Source organism: Oncorhynchus masou, chromosome 8, assembly GCF_036934945.1.
Source record: "Oncorhynchus masou masou isolate Uvic2021 chromosome 8, UVic_Omas_1.1, whole genome shotgun sequence".
Lineage (NCBI taxonomy): Eukaryota > Metazoa > Chordata > Actinopteri > Salmoniformes > Salmonidae > Oncorhynchus > Oncorhynchus masou.
Window position 1 is genome coordinate 19922878 of NC_088219.1, and position 21405 is coordinate 19944282.

General features: G+C 41.6%; 1 protein-coding gene across 4 annotated transcripts in view; it reads right to left on the reverse strand.

Moving 5' to 3' along the window:
* Positions 1 to 6877: 6877 nt before the first annotated feature.
* LOC135544343 (GRB10-interacting GYF protein 1-like) overlaps positions 6878 to 21405 on the reverse strand; it is a 32828-nt gene continuing 18300 nt past the window's right edge. For all 4 annotated transcript variants that reach the window (XM_064971882.1, XM_064971881.1, XM_064971883.1 and 1 more), the window contains 5 exons: positions 16019 to 16182; positions 12858 to 12905; positions 12600 to 12708; positions 9007 to 11809; positions 6878 to 8587 (listed from right to left, as the gene is read on the reverse strand). In XM_064971882.1, the coding sequence (XP_064827954.1) occupies positions 11742 to 11809; positions 12600 to 12708; positions 12858 to 12905; positions 16019 to 16182 (389 nt within the window). In that variant the 3' untranslated portion in view covers positions 6878 to 8587; positions 9007 to 11741. The remainder of the gene's footprint in view (positions 8588 to 9006; positions 11810 to 12599; positions 12709 to 12857; positions 12906 to 16018; positions 16183 to 21405) is intronic.

Below are 21405 nucleotides of genomic sequence, written 5' to 3' on the forward strand. Positions count from 1 at the left end.
CTGTCGTTTTACCCCCGAAAAAAGAAGGGACGGGGAATCGAGTTAGACAAAGAGTGCGAACGAAGTTCACTAAATCCCCCGGAGTGCACAGCTATAGTGTGACTTGGGCAAACACCTAAGGAAAAACTTGAACAACAAAAAGCAATCAACCAGAGACAACACTCACAGTAATTGGAATGTGTGAGGGGATACAATGTGTCGGCCTCTCTAGTCTTGCGTTTAAAGTGTATCAGCGGCCACATGTAGGTTTCTGGTTTGAAACGTGTCCAGCAATACGGGACATTGTATGATGATAAGGCCACTGTCCACCCACTCTCCAAATGAATATGCACCGATTGTCCAGATTATCAGTGTAAATTCCTACCAATAGGCTACCTTGAAAGGATAATTTTGGATAGTGGGCGTTTATCTAAAATTTTGCAAAGTGCCATAAACTACCTTGCCATCCAGATGCACAGGCTTGCTCGCTCCAATTTCCCTCTGCACGCATACAACATTGCACTATGGTATATAAGCGAGCATTCACTGACCCAAATTGATAATGGGCTGTCCTCTGTGCTCTTATAAACACTGCATCACTTGAATGCTTATTAACGCGTTATTGCTTTCAGAGTTGTCTCCATTATTTTATCCCTTTGAGTCTTAGCGGACAAAAATAGCCCCTTCCATCCGTCCGTTATCTTTTATGGCACAATATTGGTTAAACTTCTTCTAGCAAACTTGAATGACAGGCGAAGTGTCGGTGTGAAAATTGGCGCATTCAAAAATAATGCATCCCGGTTAACTTATTCTGGTCTCTTCTCCTGTTCACAATACCACTTTGCGTTCGTTGCATCCTTCTCCAACGCTCTGCACTCAAAATATCGTACTATTGTTCACACTGATAGAGAGCAGCTAGGAGAAGGGGGAGGGATGGACTGGAGTGGTCTATGCCAACCTATATGTGTGTGTTCCAGTGTAGCTCTATTGTCAACCTGGTCTCAGACTATTTCGTATTATTATGTACGTACATCCAATATCCTTCATTTAGTAAGATATATGTTACGTTATGTAGGACAGATGGTTACTTAAGGAAAAACAAAAGTAGGGTGGTTGGTCGAGCTGGATGGGTATGCATATAACAAAGTCTAGCAACCCAAAGGTTACAAGTTTGAATCTCATCACAGACAACTTTGTAATTTTTGCTACTTAACTTCTAGGCGCTACCCATCCCGTTAGCAGGATCATTTTAGTCCGCAACCACTGAATAGCATAGCGCCACAGTCAAATAATATTACAAAAAAAAAAACATATTCATGAAATCACAAGTGCAATATTGCTAAACACAGTTTAGCCTTTTGTTAATCGACCTGTCGTCTCAGATTTTGTAATTATGCTTTACAGCGAAAGCATCCAAGCGTTTGTGTAAGTTTATTGATAGCATAACATAATATTATGTACACTTAGCATCAGGAAGCTTGGTCACAAATCAGAAAAGCAATCAAATTAACCATTTACCTTTGATGATCTTCGGATGTTTTCACTCACGAGACTCCCAGTTACACAACAAATGTTCCTTTTGTTCTATAAAGATTATTTTTATACCCAAAATACCTCAGTTTGTTTGTCGCGTTATGTTCAGAAATCCACAGGAAAGAGCGGTCACAACGCAGACGAAAATTCCAAATAATATCCATAATGTCCACAGAAACACGTCAAACGTTTTTTATAATCAATCCTCAGGTTGTTTTTAAAATACATATTCGATAATATATCAACCGGGTGTGTAGGTTTTTCAATAACAAAGGGAGGAACAATGGACGCTTTAGTCTGTAGCGCAAAATTCACTCTGAAAGCCCCCATCTATCCACTTACGCAATGTGATCTTTCACACTCATTTTTCAAAATAAAAGCCTGATACTATGTCTAAAGACTGTTGACACCTTAGGGAAGCCATAGAAAAAGGAATCTGGTTGATATCCCTTTAAATGGAGGATAGGCATGCATAGGAACAGAGAGGTTTCAAAATAAGAGGCACTTCCTGATTGGATTTTCCTCAGGTTTTTGCCTGCAATATCAGTTCTGTTATATTCACAGACAATATTTTTACAGTTTTGGAAACTTTAGAGTGTTTTCTATCCTAATCTGACAATTATATTCATATTTTAGTTTCTGGGGTAGATAAATAGGCAGTTTCAAATGGGTACGTTTTTTAGCCAAAAACGAAAATACTGCCCCCAACACGCAAAAGGTTAACCTTTTCAGCCACTTCCTACTTCGCAACTACATAGCATGTTAGCTAACCTAAATCCTAAACTTAACCCCTAGCCTAGCTAACATTGCAAGATAGCTAATGTTTGGCAACTAAGCAGAATTTGTAACATATACGTTTTTCAAATTCGTAACAAATTAATTATAATGTGTAACAAAAACGAAATAGATTCTGGACATCCACAAATGAATACATATGAAATGTAACATGTCCCTAGAGTCGGAAAATGTGTGATTGCTACACTGCTATGGTAGCTTTCTACAGTGCCTTGCGAAAGTATTCGGCCCCCTTGAACTTTGCGACCTTTTGCTACATTTCAGGCTTCAAACATAAAAATATAAAACTGTATTTTTTTGTGAAGAATCAACAACAAGTGGGACACAATCATGAAGTGGAACGACATTTATTGGATATTTCAAACTTTTTTAACAAATCAAAAACTGAAAAATTGGGTGTGCAAAATTATTCAGCTCCTTTACTTTCAGTGCAGCAAACTCTCTCCAGAAGTTCAGTGAGGATCTCTGAATGATCCAATGTTGACCTAAATGACTAATGATGATAAATACAATCCACCTGTGTGTAATCAAGTCTCCGTATAAATGCATCTGCACTGTGATAGTCTCAGAGGTCCGTTAAAAGCGCAGAGAGCATCATGAAGAACAAGGAACACACCAGGCAGGTCCGAGATACTGTTGTGAAGAAGTTTAAATCCGGATTTGGATACAAAAATTTCCCAAGCTTTAAACATCCCAAGGAGCACTGTGCAAGCGATAATATTGAAATGGAAGGCGTATCAGACCACTGCAAATCTACCAAGACCTGGTCGTCCCTCTAAACTTTCAGCTCATACAAGGAGAAGACTGATCAGAGATGCAGCCAAGAGGCCCATGATCACTCTGGATGAACTGCAGAGATCTACAGCTGAGGTGGGAGACTCTGTTCATAGGACAACAATCAGTCGTATATTGCACAAATCTGGCCTTTATGGAAGAGTGGCAAGAAGAAAGCCATTTCTTAAAGATATCCATAAAAAGTGTCGTTTAAAGTTTGCCACAAGCCACATGGGAGACACACCAAACATGTGGAAGAAGGTGCTCTGGTCAGATGAAACCAAAATTGAACTTTTTGGCAACAATGCAAAACGTTATGTTTGGCGTAAAAGCAACACAGCTCATCACCCTGACCACACCATCTCCACTGTCAAACATGGTGGTGGCAGCATCATGGTTTGGGCCTGCTTTTCTTCAGCAGGGACAGGGAAGATGGTTAAAATTGATGGGAAGATGGATGGAGCCAAATACAGGACCATTCTGGAAGAAATCCTGATGGAGTCTGCAAAAGACCTGAGACTGGGATGGAGATTTGTCTTCCAACAAGACAATGATCCAAAACATAAAGCAAAATCTACAATGGAATGGTTCAAAAATAAACATATCCAGGTGTTAGAATGGCCAAGTCAAAGTCCAGACCTGAATCCAATCGAGAATCTGTGGAAAGAACTGAAAACTGCTGTTCACAAATGCTCTCCATCCAACCTCACTGAGCTCGAGCTGTTTTGCAAGGAGGAATGGGAAAAAATGTCAGTCTCTCGATGTGCAAAACTGATAGAGACATACCCCAAGCGACTTACAGCTGTAATCGCAGCAAAAGGTGGCGCTACAAAGTATTAACTTAAGGGGGCTGAATAATTTTGCACGCCCAATTTTTCAGTTTTCGATTTGTTAAAAAAGTTTGAAATATCCAATAAATGTCTTTCCACTTCATGATTGTGTCCCACTTGTTGTTGATTCTTCACAAAAAAATACAGTTTTACATCTTTATGTTTGAAGCCTGAAATGTGGCAAAAGGTCGCAAAGTTCAAGGGGGCCGAATACTTTCGCAAGGCACTGTATGTGTTATCATTCTCATCCCTCCAGCCCATACATTTTTACAATAGGGATTTTACCCTATGACAAACAATGGTCGGTATACAACAAGTTATTGCTCACTTCAACCCTTTAATAATATCATTGGAAAGAGGTCAAAGGTAATTTCTGTTGACCTCAGCGTTCCAAAAATGTCTCTGGTGGGTAACTGTGAAGCATTTTTTTTCTAATATGGCCTCCATACAATTAAACGTGGTCTTACTCATTTGAATTGTAATTGTTTTATGCCCAAAAACATATTAATGTTTCTAGTGATGTTGAATACACAACCACATGAACCCGATATAAAGATTATTCATAGAATTGAGGTAACATCTTCAGAAATGCAGACAGATCTTTGGGCACATTATTCAATTATTCACAGAATTGTGGCAATCTTCTATAACTGGCACACCTGGCTCATGTGGTTGCATACTCTACATCACTTAACATTAAGATATTTTTGGGCATACTACAATTATGTTTCATACAGGTATGGTCATGCGAAATTGGCCAATAAGACCACATTGAGTTGTTTGGCAGCCTTATTGGAAAAATATTTCTGTGGGGTTAATGAGTGAATTCTGTGACGGACCTGAATCTACAAATCTTTTTAAAACTCTAGCAGTGTGTGTGTGCAATTTGGTGCCTATATCCACAAAGTTACAAATGAAAAAAACATAGCTGCCCCAGTAAATGGAATGGCACAATACGGGCGGTTTTTAAACAATAGTTGTAGCTGGTGGTTATATTATATATACATTGCGTTTATTTTCAGCAAACTTAACATGTGTAAATATTTGTATGAACATAACAAGTTTCAACAACTGAGACATAAAAAGAACAATGGAATAATGTGTCCTTGAACAAAGTGGGGGTCAAAATCAAAAAGTAACAGTCAATATCTGGTGTGGCCACCAGCTGCATTAAGTACTGCAATGCATCTCCTCCTCATGGACTGCACCCGATTTGCCAGTTCTGGCTGTGAGATGTTACCCCACTCTTCCACCAAGGCACCTGCAAGTTCATGGACATTTCTGGGGAGGGAACGGCCCTGCCCTCACCCTCCGATCCAACAGGTCCCAGACGTGCTTAATGGGATTGAGATCTGGGCTCTTCGCTGGCCATGTCAGAACACTGACATTCCTGTCTTGCAGGAAATCACACACAGAATGAGCAGTATGGCTGGTGGCATTGTCATGCTGGAGGGTCACGTCAGGATGGGTCTGCAGGAAGGATACCACGAGGGAGGAGGATCTCTTCCCTGTAACGCACAGCGTTGAGATTTCCTGCAATGACAACAAGCTCAGTCCGATGATGCTGTGACACACCGCCCCAGATCATGACGGACCCTCCACCTCCAAATCAATCCCGCTCCAGAGTACAGGCCTCGGTGTAACGCTCATTCCTTTGACGATAAACGCGAATCTGACCATCACCCCTGGTGAGACAAAACCACAACTCGTCAGTGAAGAGCACTTTTTGTCAGTCCTGTCTGGTCCAGCGACGGTGGGTTAGTGCCCATAGCCGACGTTGTTTTCGGTGATGTCTGAGCACTGTCTAGGCCTCTCAGCCTATTGCGGACAGTCTGAGCACTGATGGATTGATTGTGCATTCCTGGTGTAACTTAGGCAGTTGTTGTTGCCATCCTGTATATGTCCCGCAGGTGTGATGTTTAGGGGTACCGCTCCTGGGCAGGTGTTGTTACACGTGGTCTGCCACTGTGAGGACTATCAGCTTTTCGTCCTGTCCCTTTGTAGCTCTGTCTTAGGTGTCTCACAGTACGGACATTGCAATTTATTGCCCTGGCCACATCTGCAGTCCACATGCCTCCTTGCAGCATGCCTAAGGCACATTCACACAGATGAGCAGGGACCCTGGGCATCTTTCTTTTGGTGTTTTTCCAGTGTCAGTAGAAATGACTCTTTAGTGTCCTAAGTTTGCAGAACTGTGACCTTAATTGCCTACCGTCTGTAAGCAGTTAGTGTCTTAATGAAGGTTCCACAGGTGCATGTTCATTAATTGTTTATGGTTCATTGAACAAGCATGGGAAACAGTGTTTAAACCCTTTACAATGAAGTTATTTTGATTTTTACAAATTCTCTTTGAAAGGATCCTGATAAAGGGACATTTCTTTTTTTGCTGAGTTTATAATTTGAAACAATTTCATGACACTTCAGAACCACTTGGAAAAAAGTTAAACATTCATCAAGGTTTCCATTTTAAAAGCATTTTATACAGCTCTCTCTGATATGTACCTTATAGGTCAGTTATGTTGACCATAACTTTCTGAAAATGTGTCACAGATTTTGTCCCAAATATTGTGGCAGATGCAGTATGGCTAATCTCGGTTAACCCGGAACTAAGGTCTCACGTAATTGGTCAGCTGCTTGATTAAGTTCTGGGAACATATGTGTTAAGAGAACCGATTAAGAAATTCTAGAACAAAGATTGGCACAAGTCGCTCCATCTTTCTTTGCAAGTTACTGGCCGGGCCGAATGTCCCTTCCCTTCCAAAATATGCTAACACCTAAAAAACGTGATTTGTCCAAATAACCAATGACAAAAAAAAACAGAACTACTGCAAGTTATCCCCTACATCAAATTCCACAGTACTAGTTATGTTTACGTAGATCTACGAGAGATTACATACGAAATTACCAATGTGCAGTAACAAGCTTTTAGCTCCCCCACCAGTTATGTCTTTTTTTCACGAGGCAAGTCAGTTAAGAACAAATTTTTATTTACAATGACGGCCTACCAAAAGGCAAAAGACCCCCTGCGGGGATGGGGGCTGGGATTACAAATATAGGACAAAACACACATCACGACAAGGGGTTCCCAAACTTTTTCACTTGGCGCCACCCTTCAAGTATTGGCGAACATCCAGCCACCCCCTGCGCATACACGAGCTACGTCTATTTCTAAGAGCACAAGCACTGTTCACACCCCTCTTGGTGGAGAGAATTTTACAGGTTTAAAACTTATTTCCTGCAATTCTACACATTTTGTAATGGGGTGCAAAGAAAACTGCAGTTTTAAAGCACATTGTCTTGGACATTTTACCATGTCTAACATGTATTGATGTGATACGAGTGACTAAAGAAATTACAGCAATATCTATGGGCAATTTTTTAAACTTGCCTGCTGGCATGGACTAGTTGATCTGGACATTTCTGACAAGTTATAGCTCTAAGGTGACTGGCATGACAAGAGGAACTGATGAAACACACACAAAAAGGTAGCGCCCTGCAGTTTGGTAACCACTGCTGTATCAGATGCTTTTCATTTACAATGTAACAATTCAGCAGCTCATTTCCAGTAGTTTGATGATTGGGAAAGCAGAAAGGAGTGTGGAGTACAGGACAATAAAACTGAACATACCATGCCCCCATGTGGGCAACATGTAAAACTGCAGGCTGATATACATGATTTAGTGTTAAAAATAGGAAAGACAGACCAACAAAGAACATCCGTCTTGCACAGTAGATCTCCTGCTGGGTGTTGACAAAACCTGGCAATTCAACATGTGGAATCATCCGGAAAGGAACAGAACATTTTCTGTGGTCAGATGCAATATGACAGCAACTCGCTGCGCAAGGTCAACATTTATTGATCGGTCTTCCCTTTAAAACAATATGTAGAGAATGTGACACATTAATATTGCATTTCACACATTAGTTTATTTATTCTGTTACACTTCTCTTCAAAGTAAAAACTATTTACAATGCCCAGCCCCATCTAAAATTCTGCTGTGCTGTGTTTGAGTAGCAAGAAGAGGCAATAACCATAACTTTTCCCCAAAATTTCTTTAAACCAATTTTGCATTACAAACATTCCTCTAATAGTTTTAGCATTCTCTTTTTACAGCATTCTCACGAATACCCATTACTCCACTCATTTTGGATGTCTCAAACCAACCCAGACATCATTCCATACACTCCACCAGGTCAAACCTATTACTACGTAGGGGTGGTGGGGAGGGGATATCACTCATGGGCAATTTTATTCTGTCCAGTTAAGGCAAGTAAAACCAAATGAGTCAAAAAAAATCTTACAACAACCAGTAAAGTCAAATTAAACATTCACTATTTACATCCAGGAGTTGAAACTTGCCAACCAGATCTGTGTGTGGGTGCATGTGTGCATGAGTCTTAACTCCTGGTTGAGACCTCGATCAGCTGGGTTCAGTCTTCCTCTGTCTAGTCCAGTCCAGGACAAAGCTTGTGTCTGGGAGTCTCTCTCCTTTACTGTCTGCTCCTCTCAGAGACAATCCCATGTCCAGATGTGGTCCCGAACAGCCAAGTCATTCAGGGTATGAGAGCCCACACGTCTTAGGCCACGATACACCTCTATTTGCAGCTGGTCATCCAGCAGAAGGGCCACTACATGGACCAAGCAAGGAGAAGTGTCCATGAGGTATCCTCCTGGCCTGCAGAAACAAGACAGCACTATTAAGACAAGGATGATTAAACGCTATAACCTGGATCATAATAGATTAATATCAGACTAATATTAAATCCCAGACCCCCCTGGGTACAGCATGAGGAACAGAGCGGCTTGTCCAGACACCAGGATATATCTAGATGTCCAATCTCATTAAACAGACACATCTTGAAGAACCTATTAATTACCCAACTCTCCTCTGAATAACTATCATTGTTGGTACAGCAAGCTATTAAATATAATCTTTAGTCAAATCATTTATCTAGTTCCCCTGTGCCTCTACCTGTCCTACATGCAACTTCAGGTAGCCAGTAACCTAGAAATTCAGCAAAAGTACATCTAACAAAGAATATACATTTCCTCCAGTGAGCCCCTTCCTAAAAGCAGATGGTCACATCAACTTGCCTTCTGTGGCTCTGAAGGTCAGTGCAGTATTGTTCTGATACACCGAAGAATCTGTGTCAAGGTCATCCTCAATGCTGTCCTTTCTTGTGGAGAATGTACAGGGAAAGGCAATCCGTGTCCAGTAGAAGAGTAAATACAAGGAGACAGGGGCATCTCACATAGTCCACAAACCTGTCCATCTCCCTACACTCTGTTCTGTGACTAAATCCAACAAAAGCACAAGTGGAAGATGAACAAATTTTACCACCCCCCCCAGTCAGTCCATTGTCCAGTAGTTTTGGGTTTCAAAAGGTTCCAATTGGAGGCCTGTGTTATAAAAATATGTTCTCTCCAGTATATTTTAATTTCTTTGAACAATTGTTGAATCTCTTTAAATGTCCATAATTTAAAACTGGCAACCTATAGTCACATGGTCCCAGCCCACCAAACCCCATGAGACATGTTGCACAGTATGTTGTACAGAGGGGGATCAGCTATGGCAAGGAGGCTGGCCTGAGGAACGAGCATGAAAGGAGTCATAATAGATTTTTTTATCCATCTCCTCACGCAATCTCCGATTCTCTTCTTGAGAAACACATGGATTCAAATGATACAAACACATATTAGTTGTCACCAGTCTAAAACAAATTGTCCATTCTCCTTTTTCTCTTGATTTTTTTTTTTAAATAAAAAATATAATCCAGACTTGTATGAATAAAAAAAATGGTTAAAGCGAAGACCGTTTCAGTTTGCAGATGAAGTACCGATCATTCCTCCGGCCACATCTTCAAACTCTCCATTTTCACAAGTTGTAGGCAATTAGAGAGAAAGAAGACCATTATTAAAGTTGCAACCCAGACATTCAAAGATCAAAAGGAGACAGATTCTTCTTTTGAAAAACTACTGCTACATTTCCTCGGTATATAGGTTTGTAATGAGTCCATCATGTTTGAAAGGATTTGAAGCTGTATCCAGAGACTATCGAGGACGACAACATTGCTTTGTGATGGACAGACGTCTTCATCTTATTACGAGAAGTTCTTCAGAGAGCAGTAGGCAGTGTGTTCAGCGGTGTCCACCTCAGTTTAATTTACAGTATCTCATCTTCAGGGACTCAAATACTTTATCCCCACAACTCTCCGCATTACCATTTGTTTAAAGTCTGGCTTCATCTCACTGCACTGTTCTGTTTTTGGAATACATTCGTTTAAAAAAACAAACAAAAAAACAACAAAAAAAAGATAAGAAATTACAAGAAGCAAAAAAACAAAACAATATAAAAATACAAAAGCTTAGCAGCCTCAAAAGTGCTCCATATCATCAAGTCCAAATACTTTTCCACTGTTTTAAACAGACAAACATATTCAAAAAGCAACAAAAGAGAGGACTCTAGCTATAAAAACCAGGGTTCACACAAGCAGTGGCAATAGCTTGCAAAACAACCTGGAAACAGGAAAGCAAGACCTCAACACTGGCATGTCATTAAAGGCAATAGATCCCCTTGAAAAATGCAAGGAACTTCTCTGGTCTTACCAACTTTCATAACCACAAGGAAGATAATTATTAAACATAACTATATATGGTTCTTTTAACAAGAGTGAGATTGAGACAGGGCCTGTACTGCAGTAAAATATACCTCGGAAATCTGCCTTGAAACAAGACATTTGCTTTCACAGTTCAATCAGCGAATCAGAGCCTGTATACCCGTGACTCGTCGCGAGAGAAGAGCATGAGGGCAGCGAAGCACCAATGCCAGAACACGAGCGGCCATTCAGGTAACTGGACAGAAACGCAGACCATCATGAAGTCATTTAGGGGATGAGGAGCTGGTGAAAGATTGGATGAAAAGAGCCCTATCCACTCCCACTCTCGCTTAAAGAACCCATGTACAAAAATAACATGCACACATTCATTGGCTACTCATCACTCATACATCTAACATGGGCACAAATTGCATACATCCTTCACAAAGTAAAAAAAAGTTTCATGGAACAAAGTAAAAACATGGCCTTTTTATGCATCTCTGTAAGCAATAAAAAGTGTGCAGGCTTTGAGTCTACCACACAGACACCAGCATTCAGAAACATATTTTTCTTCCACTACTTATCCACAACAATTTTTGTTTGATTTTGTAAGTGCAAACATTCAAGTTTTTCTTAAAATGCAAATTTGCTATAGCTTTACATTTTATATAAAATGTTTAAAAAACAACAGTGTCTCTTTTCAAAAAAGAATATACTTTCTAAACCAAATGCTCATCACTCCCCCAACCCCTCACCATTATTATCAGAGATGTAACCTCCAGTTCCTTACTTGGGTATGTTTGCACACACACATCCACTTGTGTATATTCATATCATAGACATAATATATGCAAATTTTGCATCCTAAAACCAACAAAAACAAAAAAACAGGCAAAACTTCATTTCAAATATTGAAACCCCATGTAATAAAGTGCATTAGTTTAGTTTAAGGTGCTTAACTGTAAGAAGTGCGGAAGGGTACTCCTCTCTGCACACCCCTACCGGCCCCTCTCACTGAGAGACGAGGGAGAAAACAGTACTTTACAAGGTCCTCATCCAAGAGGGGGGGGGGCAAAGTAGCTCAGCAGTGCACATTCGTCAGTGTTTGTGCGTGTGTTGGTCTGTGAATGTGTGTGTGTGTGTGTGTCGGTCTGTGAATGTGTGTGTGTGTGTGTGTGTGTGTCTCGTATGCCAGGTATAAGGCCTCAGGTGGATTCAGGTAGATGCTGTGGATCAATAATCTTCCACTGTTTCCATCTCGCCCAGGCTCATCCTGTCCCCTGCGCCCAGGAATGAATATCCTGCAGGAGAAACACCATGGTTCACTTCTATTCACATCCAGCATGGATTCCACTACTTTTCACATCTGGAAAGTACATTTCAGAAGTTTACGGTATTCTGTAGATAGAACCCAAAATGGGAGAGTAACTTAATACATAAATATCACTATATATTTTAACATTTATTTCACCTTTATTTAACCATGTAGGCTAGTTGAGAACGAACTTACTGATTACATTACATGTATGATAACTATTTATGTTCTGTGTCAATGAAGGGTGAATATGGAACGAGTATGGAAAGCTACTGAGGGAGGCGAAGGGCAACAGTTAGTTTTTGATAAGGCAGGCGAACTGTAGAACTACGGAGGAGCAAGGAATTCGGCTCGAGGTTAAGTCAACAGAAGTGAGAAGAAACCTTGGAGGCGGGCCAGAGGGGCACACCCTAGCGACCCTGCTACTACAGTCCTATTTTACACATATACATGAAGGTTCTAGCATCAGGCAGGACCATGACTACACCAGTGAGAGGAACTAATTAAGTCCCTGCCAAGCAACAGACATGTATAGGCTGTCTAGATATGACGATACAAGATATGTATCGTCATATCTTGTCTTTGCAGCTATACGACCCAATGGGATGAATAAACTTGGCCTGTCCTTCTTCCAGTTATTACTCTTTGATAAGACTAACACCTGCATATAAAAACATCAACTATTCAATACTTCACTCCATTTAGTTTACTTTTCACTGTGCTGCGAGACATTTAATAAATATACTGTATGTATTATTGACTGAGTGTCCGCATACCTAAGATGCTGGGGTCAGAGTGAAGCATCATGGTCTGTTTCTTCTTCATCTTTGCAGCTTGGCTGTCATACATTCCTCCCTTCCCCATCTGGGCTGCCTGGAACATGGACTACACAGATGAGAGAGGGGGGAGAGAGAAAAACGTGGTTACCGACAATGTATTGGGTATTTGCAAATTCCAATAAGTGCTCAAACATTAGAAAAGTAAAGATTGATATTATAAAAAGAGTGTTGGTCATGACTTGATGTGGAGTCTACCTGTAGAGGAAAGTTGTTCACGGACAGTCCTGGAACTTCTTTTGATAACTGGTGGGGGAGAGGGATGTTGGTTACTTATAATCTCTTACACATCCACACCACAAACATCCCCGTTGGACTTCTTCACATTTTATTGTGTTACAAAGTGGGATTGAAAACGATTTAATTGTAATTTTTTGTCAACGAAATACACAAAATACGCTAATGTCCTTTGTAGCTCAGTTGTTAGAGCATGGTGCTTGTAATGCCAGAGTAGTGGGTAGTGGTCAGGGTAGTTTGATTCCAGGTACCACCTACACATATAAATGTATGCACACATGACTAAACTGCTTTGGATGAAAGAGTCTGCTAAACAGAATATACACTGCTCAAAAAAATACATGGGAACACTTAAACACAATGTAACTCCAAGTCAATAACACTTCTGTGAAATCAAACTGACCACTTAGGAAGCAACACTGATTGACAATACATTTCACATGCTGTTGTGCAAATGGAATAGACAACAGGTGGAAATTATAGGCAATTAGCAAGACACCCCCAATAAAGGAGTGGTTCTGCAGGTGATAACCACAGGCCAGTACATCAGGAGACGTGGAGGAGGCCGTAGGAGGGCAACAACCCAGCAGCAGGACCGCTGCCTTTGTGCAAGGAGGAGCAGGAGGAGCTCTGCCAGAGCCCTGCAAAATGACCCCCAGCAGGCCACAAATGTACATGTGTCTGCTCAAACGGTCAGAAACAGACTCCATGAGGGTGGTATGACGGCCTGACGTCCACAGGTGGGGGTTGTGCTTACAGCCCAACACCGTGCAAGACGTTTGGCATTTGCCAGAGAACACCAAGATTGGCAAATTCGCCACTTGCGCCCTGTGCTCTTCACAGAAGAAAGCAGGTTCACACTGAGCACGTGACAGTCTGGAGACGCCGTGGAGACCGTTCTGCAGCCTGCAACATGCTCCAGCATGACCGGTTTGGCAGTGGGCCAGTCATGGTGTGGGGTGGCATTTCTTGGTGGGCCGCACAGCACTCCATGTGCTCGCCAGAGGTAGCCTGTGCCATTAGGTACCGAGATGAGATCCTCAGACCCCTTGTGAGACCATATGCTGGTGCGGTTGGCCCTGGGTTCCCCCTACTGCAAGACAATACTAGATCTCATGTGGCTGGAGTGTCAGCAGTTCCTGCGAGAAGAAGGCATTGATGCTATGGACTGGCCTGCCCGTTCCGCAGACCTGAATCCAATTGAGCACATCTGGGACATCATGTCTCGCTCCATCCACAAACGCCACGTTGCACCACAGACTGTCCAGGAGTTGGCGGATGCTTTAGTCCAGGTCTGGGAGGAGATCCCTCAGGAGACCATCCGCCACCTCATCAGGAGCATGCCCAGGCGTTGTAGGGAGGTCATACAGGCACGTGGAGGCCACACACACTACTCAGGCTCATTTTTACTTGTTTTAAGGACATTACATCAGTTAGATCAGCCTGTAGTGGTTTTCCACATTAATTTTGAGTGTGACTCCAAATTCAGACCTCCATGGGTTGATAAATTTGATTTCCATTGATAATGTGTGTGTGATTTTGTTGTCAGCACATTCAACTATGTAAAGAAAAAAGTATTTAATAAGAATATTTCATTCATTCAGATCTAGGATGTGCTATTTTAGTGTTCCCTTTATTTTTTTGAGCAGTGTATATTTATTATTATACTGGACAAAAATATAAACACAACATGTAGTGTTGGTTTCATGAGGTGAAACAAAAGATTCCAGAAATATTCCATACACAAAAAGCCTATTTCTCAGATTTTGTGCAAAAATGTGTTTACATCACTGTTAGTGAGCATTTCTCCTTTGCCAAGATAATCCATGCACCTGCCATTTATGGTATATCAAGAAGCTGATTTAACAGCATGATCATTACACATGTGAACCTTGTGCTGGGGACAAAAGGCTACTCTTAAAAGTGCAGTTTTGTCACAACACAAAGCCACAGATGTCTCACGTTTTGAGGGAGCGTGCAACTGACCGCAGGAATGTTCACCAGAGCTATTGCCAGATAATTGAATGTTAATTTCGATACCATAATTTGAGAATTTGGCAGTACGTCCAACCGTCCTCGCAACCCCAGACCACATGTAACCAAGCCAGCCCAGGACCTCCACATCCGGCTTATTCACCTGCAGGATCGTTTTGAGACCAGCCACCCCGACAGCTGATGAAACTGTGGGTTCGTACAACTCTAGAATTTCTACATAAACTGTCAGAAACTCTCTCAGGGATGCTCATCTATGTGCTCGTCATCCTCACCAGGGTCTTGACCTGACTGCAGTTTGGCGTTGTAGCCAACTTCAGTGGGCAAAATCTCACCTTCAATGGCCACTGGTGAAGAGTACTCTTCACCGATGAGTCCCTTGGTTTCAACTGTACCGGGCCGATGCCAGACGTGTATGGCGTCGTATGCTTATGTCAACGTTGTGAACAGAGTGCCCCATGGTGGTGGTGGGGTTATGGTATGAGCAGGCATAAGCGTCAGACAACGAACACAATTGCATTTTATCTATGGCAATTTGAATGCACAGAGATACCGTGACGTCATCCTGAGGCCCATTGTCATGCCATTCATCCGCCGTCATTACCTCACGTTTCAGAATGATAATACACAGCCCCATGTCGCAAGGATCTGTACACAATTCCTGGAAGCTGAAAATCTCTCAGTTCCTTAATGGCCTGCATACTCAGACATGTCACCTATTGAGCATGTTTGGGATGCTCTGGATCGACTTGTACGACAATGTGTTCCAGTTCCCGCCAATATCCAGCAACTTTGCACAGCCATTGAAGTGGAGTGGGTGTGACAACATTCCACAGCCCACAATCAACAGCCTGATCAACTCCATGTGAAGATGTGTCACGCTGCATGAGGCAAATGGTGGTCACACCAGATACTGGACTGGTTTTCTGATCCATACCCCAACTTCTTTTTTTTTAAGGTACATGTGATCAATAGATGCATATCTGTATTCCCATCTTGAAATCCATAGATTAGGACCTAATGAATTAATTTCAACTGACTAATTTCCTTACATGAACTGTAACGCTAAAATATTTGAAATTGTTGCATTTTGCGTTTATATTTGTTCAATATACATATAACACACACACCTGCTGTTGCTGCCTCTGGTGGTTGGCTTTCTGTTTGGCACGCCGCTCCAGGAACTGCTTGGCAAACTCTTTGGCTTCCACAGTGTCGCCCAGGTAGGAGCGGATAAAGTCAAGGACTTCGTAGGGAGACTCCACCTCCTTCAGATAGGCCACGATGGTGGCTACTGCTCACAGGAAGACCACAGACATTTACACTTAAAACCAGGGGAAAAGGTTGAGCAAGAGAGAAAATTCTGGAGCCAGGGAGTCTGGCAACTGAGGAGATGTTAGAGTAGGTGTGAAGCCAAGTTTCTTTTAGGAAAATATGGTGCCGGGCAGCAAAATTTTAATTAGGGCTGCCACCGACTAAAATGGATCTTGGTCGACCGAAAGCAGTCTGTTCTATCGACCAATTCATTGGTCTAAAGTTTCAAACGTGCATATTTCCATAGATATTAAAACGCATAAGGTATGTCTAAAATCAACTATGCATTTAGCTTACAGTTTGATGAAATAAGACAAATGCCTCAAGAGGGCACAGGAGAGCTAGATAACCATGAGGAAAAAAGTCTGCAACCTTTCTCATGTGGAATGCCAATTTATCTTACTATTTCTACCGATCTGCGTGCCAGTTATGGTTTTCATATGCACATTTTCATTAAACCATTTTATAACGTAGCATAGTGGTTAGAGTGTTGGACTAGTAACCGGAAGGTTGCAAGTTCAAACCCCTGAGCTGACAATATACAAATCTGTCGTTCTGCCCCTGAACAGGCAGTTAAACCCACTGTTCCTAGGCCGTCATTGAAAATAAGAATTTGTTCTTAACTGACTTGCCAAGCTAAATAAAGGTAAAAATAAAATAAATCATTGTCATGTGGTTAATCAAAATTAATTCTATCGAAACGAAAATTATACAAACCTAAAAAGTAACTGCTATTGTCATTGCCAACTACGGAAAAAATAGCCGACAAAGCCAACAAATAAAAACATTGCTGCCTGCAGGTAGAAAATCTGGTGATAAAAATAAATATCCTATAAATCACAACGGCTACACACGGCCTGTCTACAACAAACTTGAAACATTGGCTCAACTAGTAACTTGGGTCCAGCCCGAATGTGCTAGCGAACTTGCAACATTATATAAAATATTCTGGGCGCTCAGAGTTACAACGTGCCAGTGAGCTCAGGACAGACACAGCTGTAGGCTATTTATGCATGGGATAAGAAGCAGTTCTTGACTTGGACAAGAGCTCACCGGAGCTGAGTACAGGCACATCAAATGTTTGAGATCCTGTTCCTCTTATAGAATATTAGCTCAAAGGTAGTGTGGAGCTCTTGCACCTAAATATTTCTATTTATTTAACTAGGCAAGCCAGTTAAGAGCAAATTCTTATTTAAAATGACGGCCTACTCCGGCCAAATCTGAACGACGTTGAGCTAATTGTGCGCTGCCCTATGGGACTCCGAAACACGGCAGGATGTTATACATCCTGGATATAAACAGTATATAAACAATAAACAGCACCAGCACCCAAAATGAGTACCGGAAACTATTTCAGTCCAAGCCAAGCACTGAAGTAATCAAGAAGACCTATTTTATGACGTTCTTACTTGATCAGAGCATGACATTTTTCCCTTTCACTCAGAGTGGTTATCGAAAGAGAAGTGGAAAGATTTTTTGAATACATTGAGGAACCACTGTAATTCTTAATGGATGTAAAAACACACTGTTTGCTTGCTGTTTGAGGCAAAGAAAACCTTACTTTGAGAAGCTCCACAGGACATTAGCGGTGGTGCGTTAAGCCAATCAGAAACTCTCAGATCCCCAAATGGGCACATTTATATGCAGGCCAGGTAGCCTATAGGTCTACTTCTATGCGTGCGCATCCTAACATTGACAGGAGCGCTCCAGACAAAAGACGCTGACTAAATTCACAAAACTTGTAAATGGAATGAAATAAACTAAAACTCGTTTCTCACAATTTAGCATAGGTTGTGCACTCCGACAATGAGAAGGCTGAAATAATAATATTGAATGCATTGACAGAAATTAGTCACCAAAGTAACAAACATCGTAGTTTAAAAATTATAGGAATGAAGGGTAAATAGTAGTTTAGAAATTATAGGAATGAAGGGTAAATGTACTGTACTGGCGATTTATGTAATTGGGAATTAATATACACTAACAGTCAAACAATTCACACAATTCAATTATGAAACAATGAATGTGCATAAATTGGCGAGAGAACGCACATTCTGGAGAGACAAGTGCATTGTGCATCTGGGAGCATGATCAATCCAATGTCTGCATAGGCCATGCAGCATTTACGGTGATATGGCCTCAGCAGCAGTCAGGGAATTCATACTAAAATCAGCCAAAAAAAAAAGTCCTCACTGTCAACTGCATTTATTTTCAGCAAACTTAACATGTGTAAATAATTGTATGAGCATAAGATTCAACAACTGAGACATAAACTGAACAAGTTCCACAGACATGTGTCCCTGAACAAACTGGGGGTCAAAATCAAAAAGTCAGTCAGTATCTGGTGTGGCCACCAGCTGCATTAAGTACTGCAGTGCATCTCCTCCTCATGGACTGCACCAGACTTGCCAGTTCTGGCTGTGAGATGTTACCCCACTCTTCCACCAAGGCACCTGCAAGTTCCCGGACATTTCTGGGGGGGTCCAACAGGTTCCAGACGTGCTCAATGGGAGAGCCGGGCTCTTCGCTGGCCATGTCAGAACACTGACTTTCCTGTCTTGCAGGAAATCACACACAGAACAAGCAGTATGGCTGGTGGCATTGCCATGCTGGAGGGTCATGTCAGGATGAGCCTGCAGGAAGCATACTACATGAGGGAGGAGGATGTCTTCTCTGTAACGCACAGCGTTGAGATAGCCTGCAATGACAAGGTCAGTCCAATGTTGCTGTGACACACCGCAACAGACCATGACGGACCCTCCACCTCCAAATCGATCTCGCTCCAGAGTACAGGCCTCGGTGTAACGCTCATTCCATCGTCGGTAAATGTGAATCAGACCATCCCCCTGGTGAGACAAACCCGCAACTCGTCACTTTTTGTCACCTTTTGCCCATTTGTCACTTTTTGCCCATAGGCGACGTTGTTGCCGGTGATGTCTGGTGAGGACCTGCCATACAACAGGCCTACAAACCCTCAGTCCAGCCTCTCTAGGCCTATTGCAGACAGTCTGAGCACTGATGGAGGGATTAAGCGTTCCTGGTGTGACTCAGGCAGTTGTTGCCACCCTGTACCTGTCCCACAGGTGTGATGTTCGGATGTACTGCTCCTGGGCAGGTGTTGTTACACGTGGTCTGCCACTGTGAGGACTATCAGCTTTCCGTCCTGTCCCTTTGTAGCTCTGTCTTAGGCGTCTCACAGTACGGACATTGCAATTTATTGCCCTGGCCATATCTGCAGTCCTCATGCCTCCTTGCAGCATGCCTAAGGCATGTTCACACAGATGAGCAGGTATCCTGGCCATCTTTCTTTTGGTGTTTTTCAGTCAGTAGAAAGTCCTCTTTAGTGTCCTAAGTTTGCATAACTGTGACCTTAATTGTAAGCAGTTAAGACACTAACTTCTCTAGGGTAGGGGACAGCATTTGGAAATTTGGATGAAAAGCGTGCCCAAATTAAACAGCCTTCTACTCAGGCCCAGAAGATAGGATATGCATATAATTGGTAGAAATGGATATAAAACACTAAAGTTTTCAAAACTGTTAAAATAGTGTCTGAGTATAACAAAACTTGGCAAGCGAAAACCTGAGAAAAATCCATTCAGGAAGTAGGATTTTTCTATTCAATGCCATTACAGTATCCTTTGACTTAGGACTCAAATTGCAGTTCCTATGCCTTCCACTAGATGCCAACAGTCTTTAGAAATTGTTTCAGGCTTGTATTCTGAAAAATGACGGAGTAAGAGGAGTCTGAATGAGTGGACCCTGCCGTGTCACAGAGCTTTTTCATGCGCAAGACCGAGAGAGTGCCTTTCTTGTTTACCTTTTATATTGACGACATTATTGTCCGGTTGAAATATCATAGATTATTTAGGCTAAAAACAACCTGAGGATTGATTATGAACATCGTTTGAAATGTTTCTACGAACTTTACGGATACAATTAGGATTTTCTGTCTGTCTGTGGTGACTGCGTTTGAGCCTGTAGATTACTGAAGAAAACGAGCTAACAAAACTGAGGTTTTTGGATATAAAGAGACTTTATCGAACAAAAGGAACATTTATTGAATAAATGAATGTCTTCTGAGTGCAACCATATGAAGATCAAAGGTAAGGGATTCATTTTCTCTCTATTTCTGACTTGTGTAACTCTTCTACTTGGCTGGTTACTGTTTGTAATGATTTGTCTGCTGGGCTATATTCTCAAATAATATGGTATGCTTTCGCCATAAAGCATTTTTTAAATCTGACACCATGTTTGGATTCAGAAGAAGTTAATCTTTGAACCTATATTTTCTGAATTATTATAATGAGTATTACTGTATTTGAATTTGGCGCTCTGCAATCTCACTGGATGATGACCAGGTGGGACGGTAGCGTCCCTGTTCCACAGGTGCATGTTCATTAATTATTGTTCATTGAACAAGCATGGGAAACAGCGTTTAAACCCTTTACAATGAAGATCTGTGAAGTTATTTGGATTTTTACAAATTATCTTTTAAAGACAGGGTCCGGAAAATGGGACATTTCTTTTCTTGCTGAGTTTACTTGCGCTTTGTGGAGCAGTGCAGAGCTGTTGTCAAGGAAGTGAGTTTGTTCTCTTTCTACAGGACATACCGCCCTCAACCAATCATGTCAATGCGGAGTTATACAGAGCCCACTGCATTGTTACAAAATTTGGGAGGTGCATGGCAATGCAGTACGGACCTGGATTTGGCCTCTGCATGCCACTGGAGGCTCCGCAATGGAATAGTACTGAGATTGCCGCAAATATATATACACACACACACAGTGCATTAGGAAAGTGTTCTCCTACAATTGCATAGCCTTCAGAAATGTTGTACAACATGAGCTCATGGGCTCTCATGAAGTGTTAAATGTATTAGAAAATCTAAAAATCTACATTGATGTCAGAGTGATAAAAAGCATGAGCTTGCACACACCCATGAAAATAATTCAATGTAGAGATGCTGAATAACGGTGAATAAACTGTAAGCTGTAAAAACAAAGAGTCACACACTCTACATGTATAACCTCCCAGTAATTCATTGGGTAAAAGACAACCAACTTTTTGGCATCACAGTGCCTTCTTTTTATAGCTTAGAGTGATTAGAGGGACAATAGTGCTGAGTAGCAGGCAATTTTGGTAGGCTACAAGTTTGGTAGGCTACAAATGACCAGCAGCAGCATCAGAGGATCAGAGCAGCATC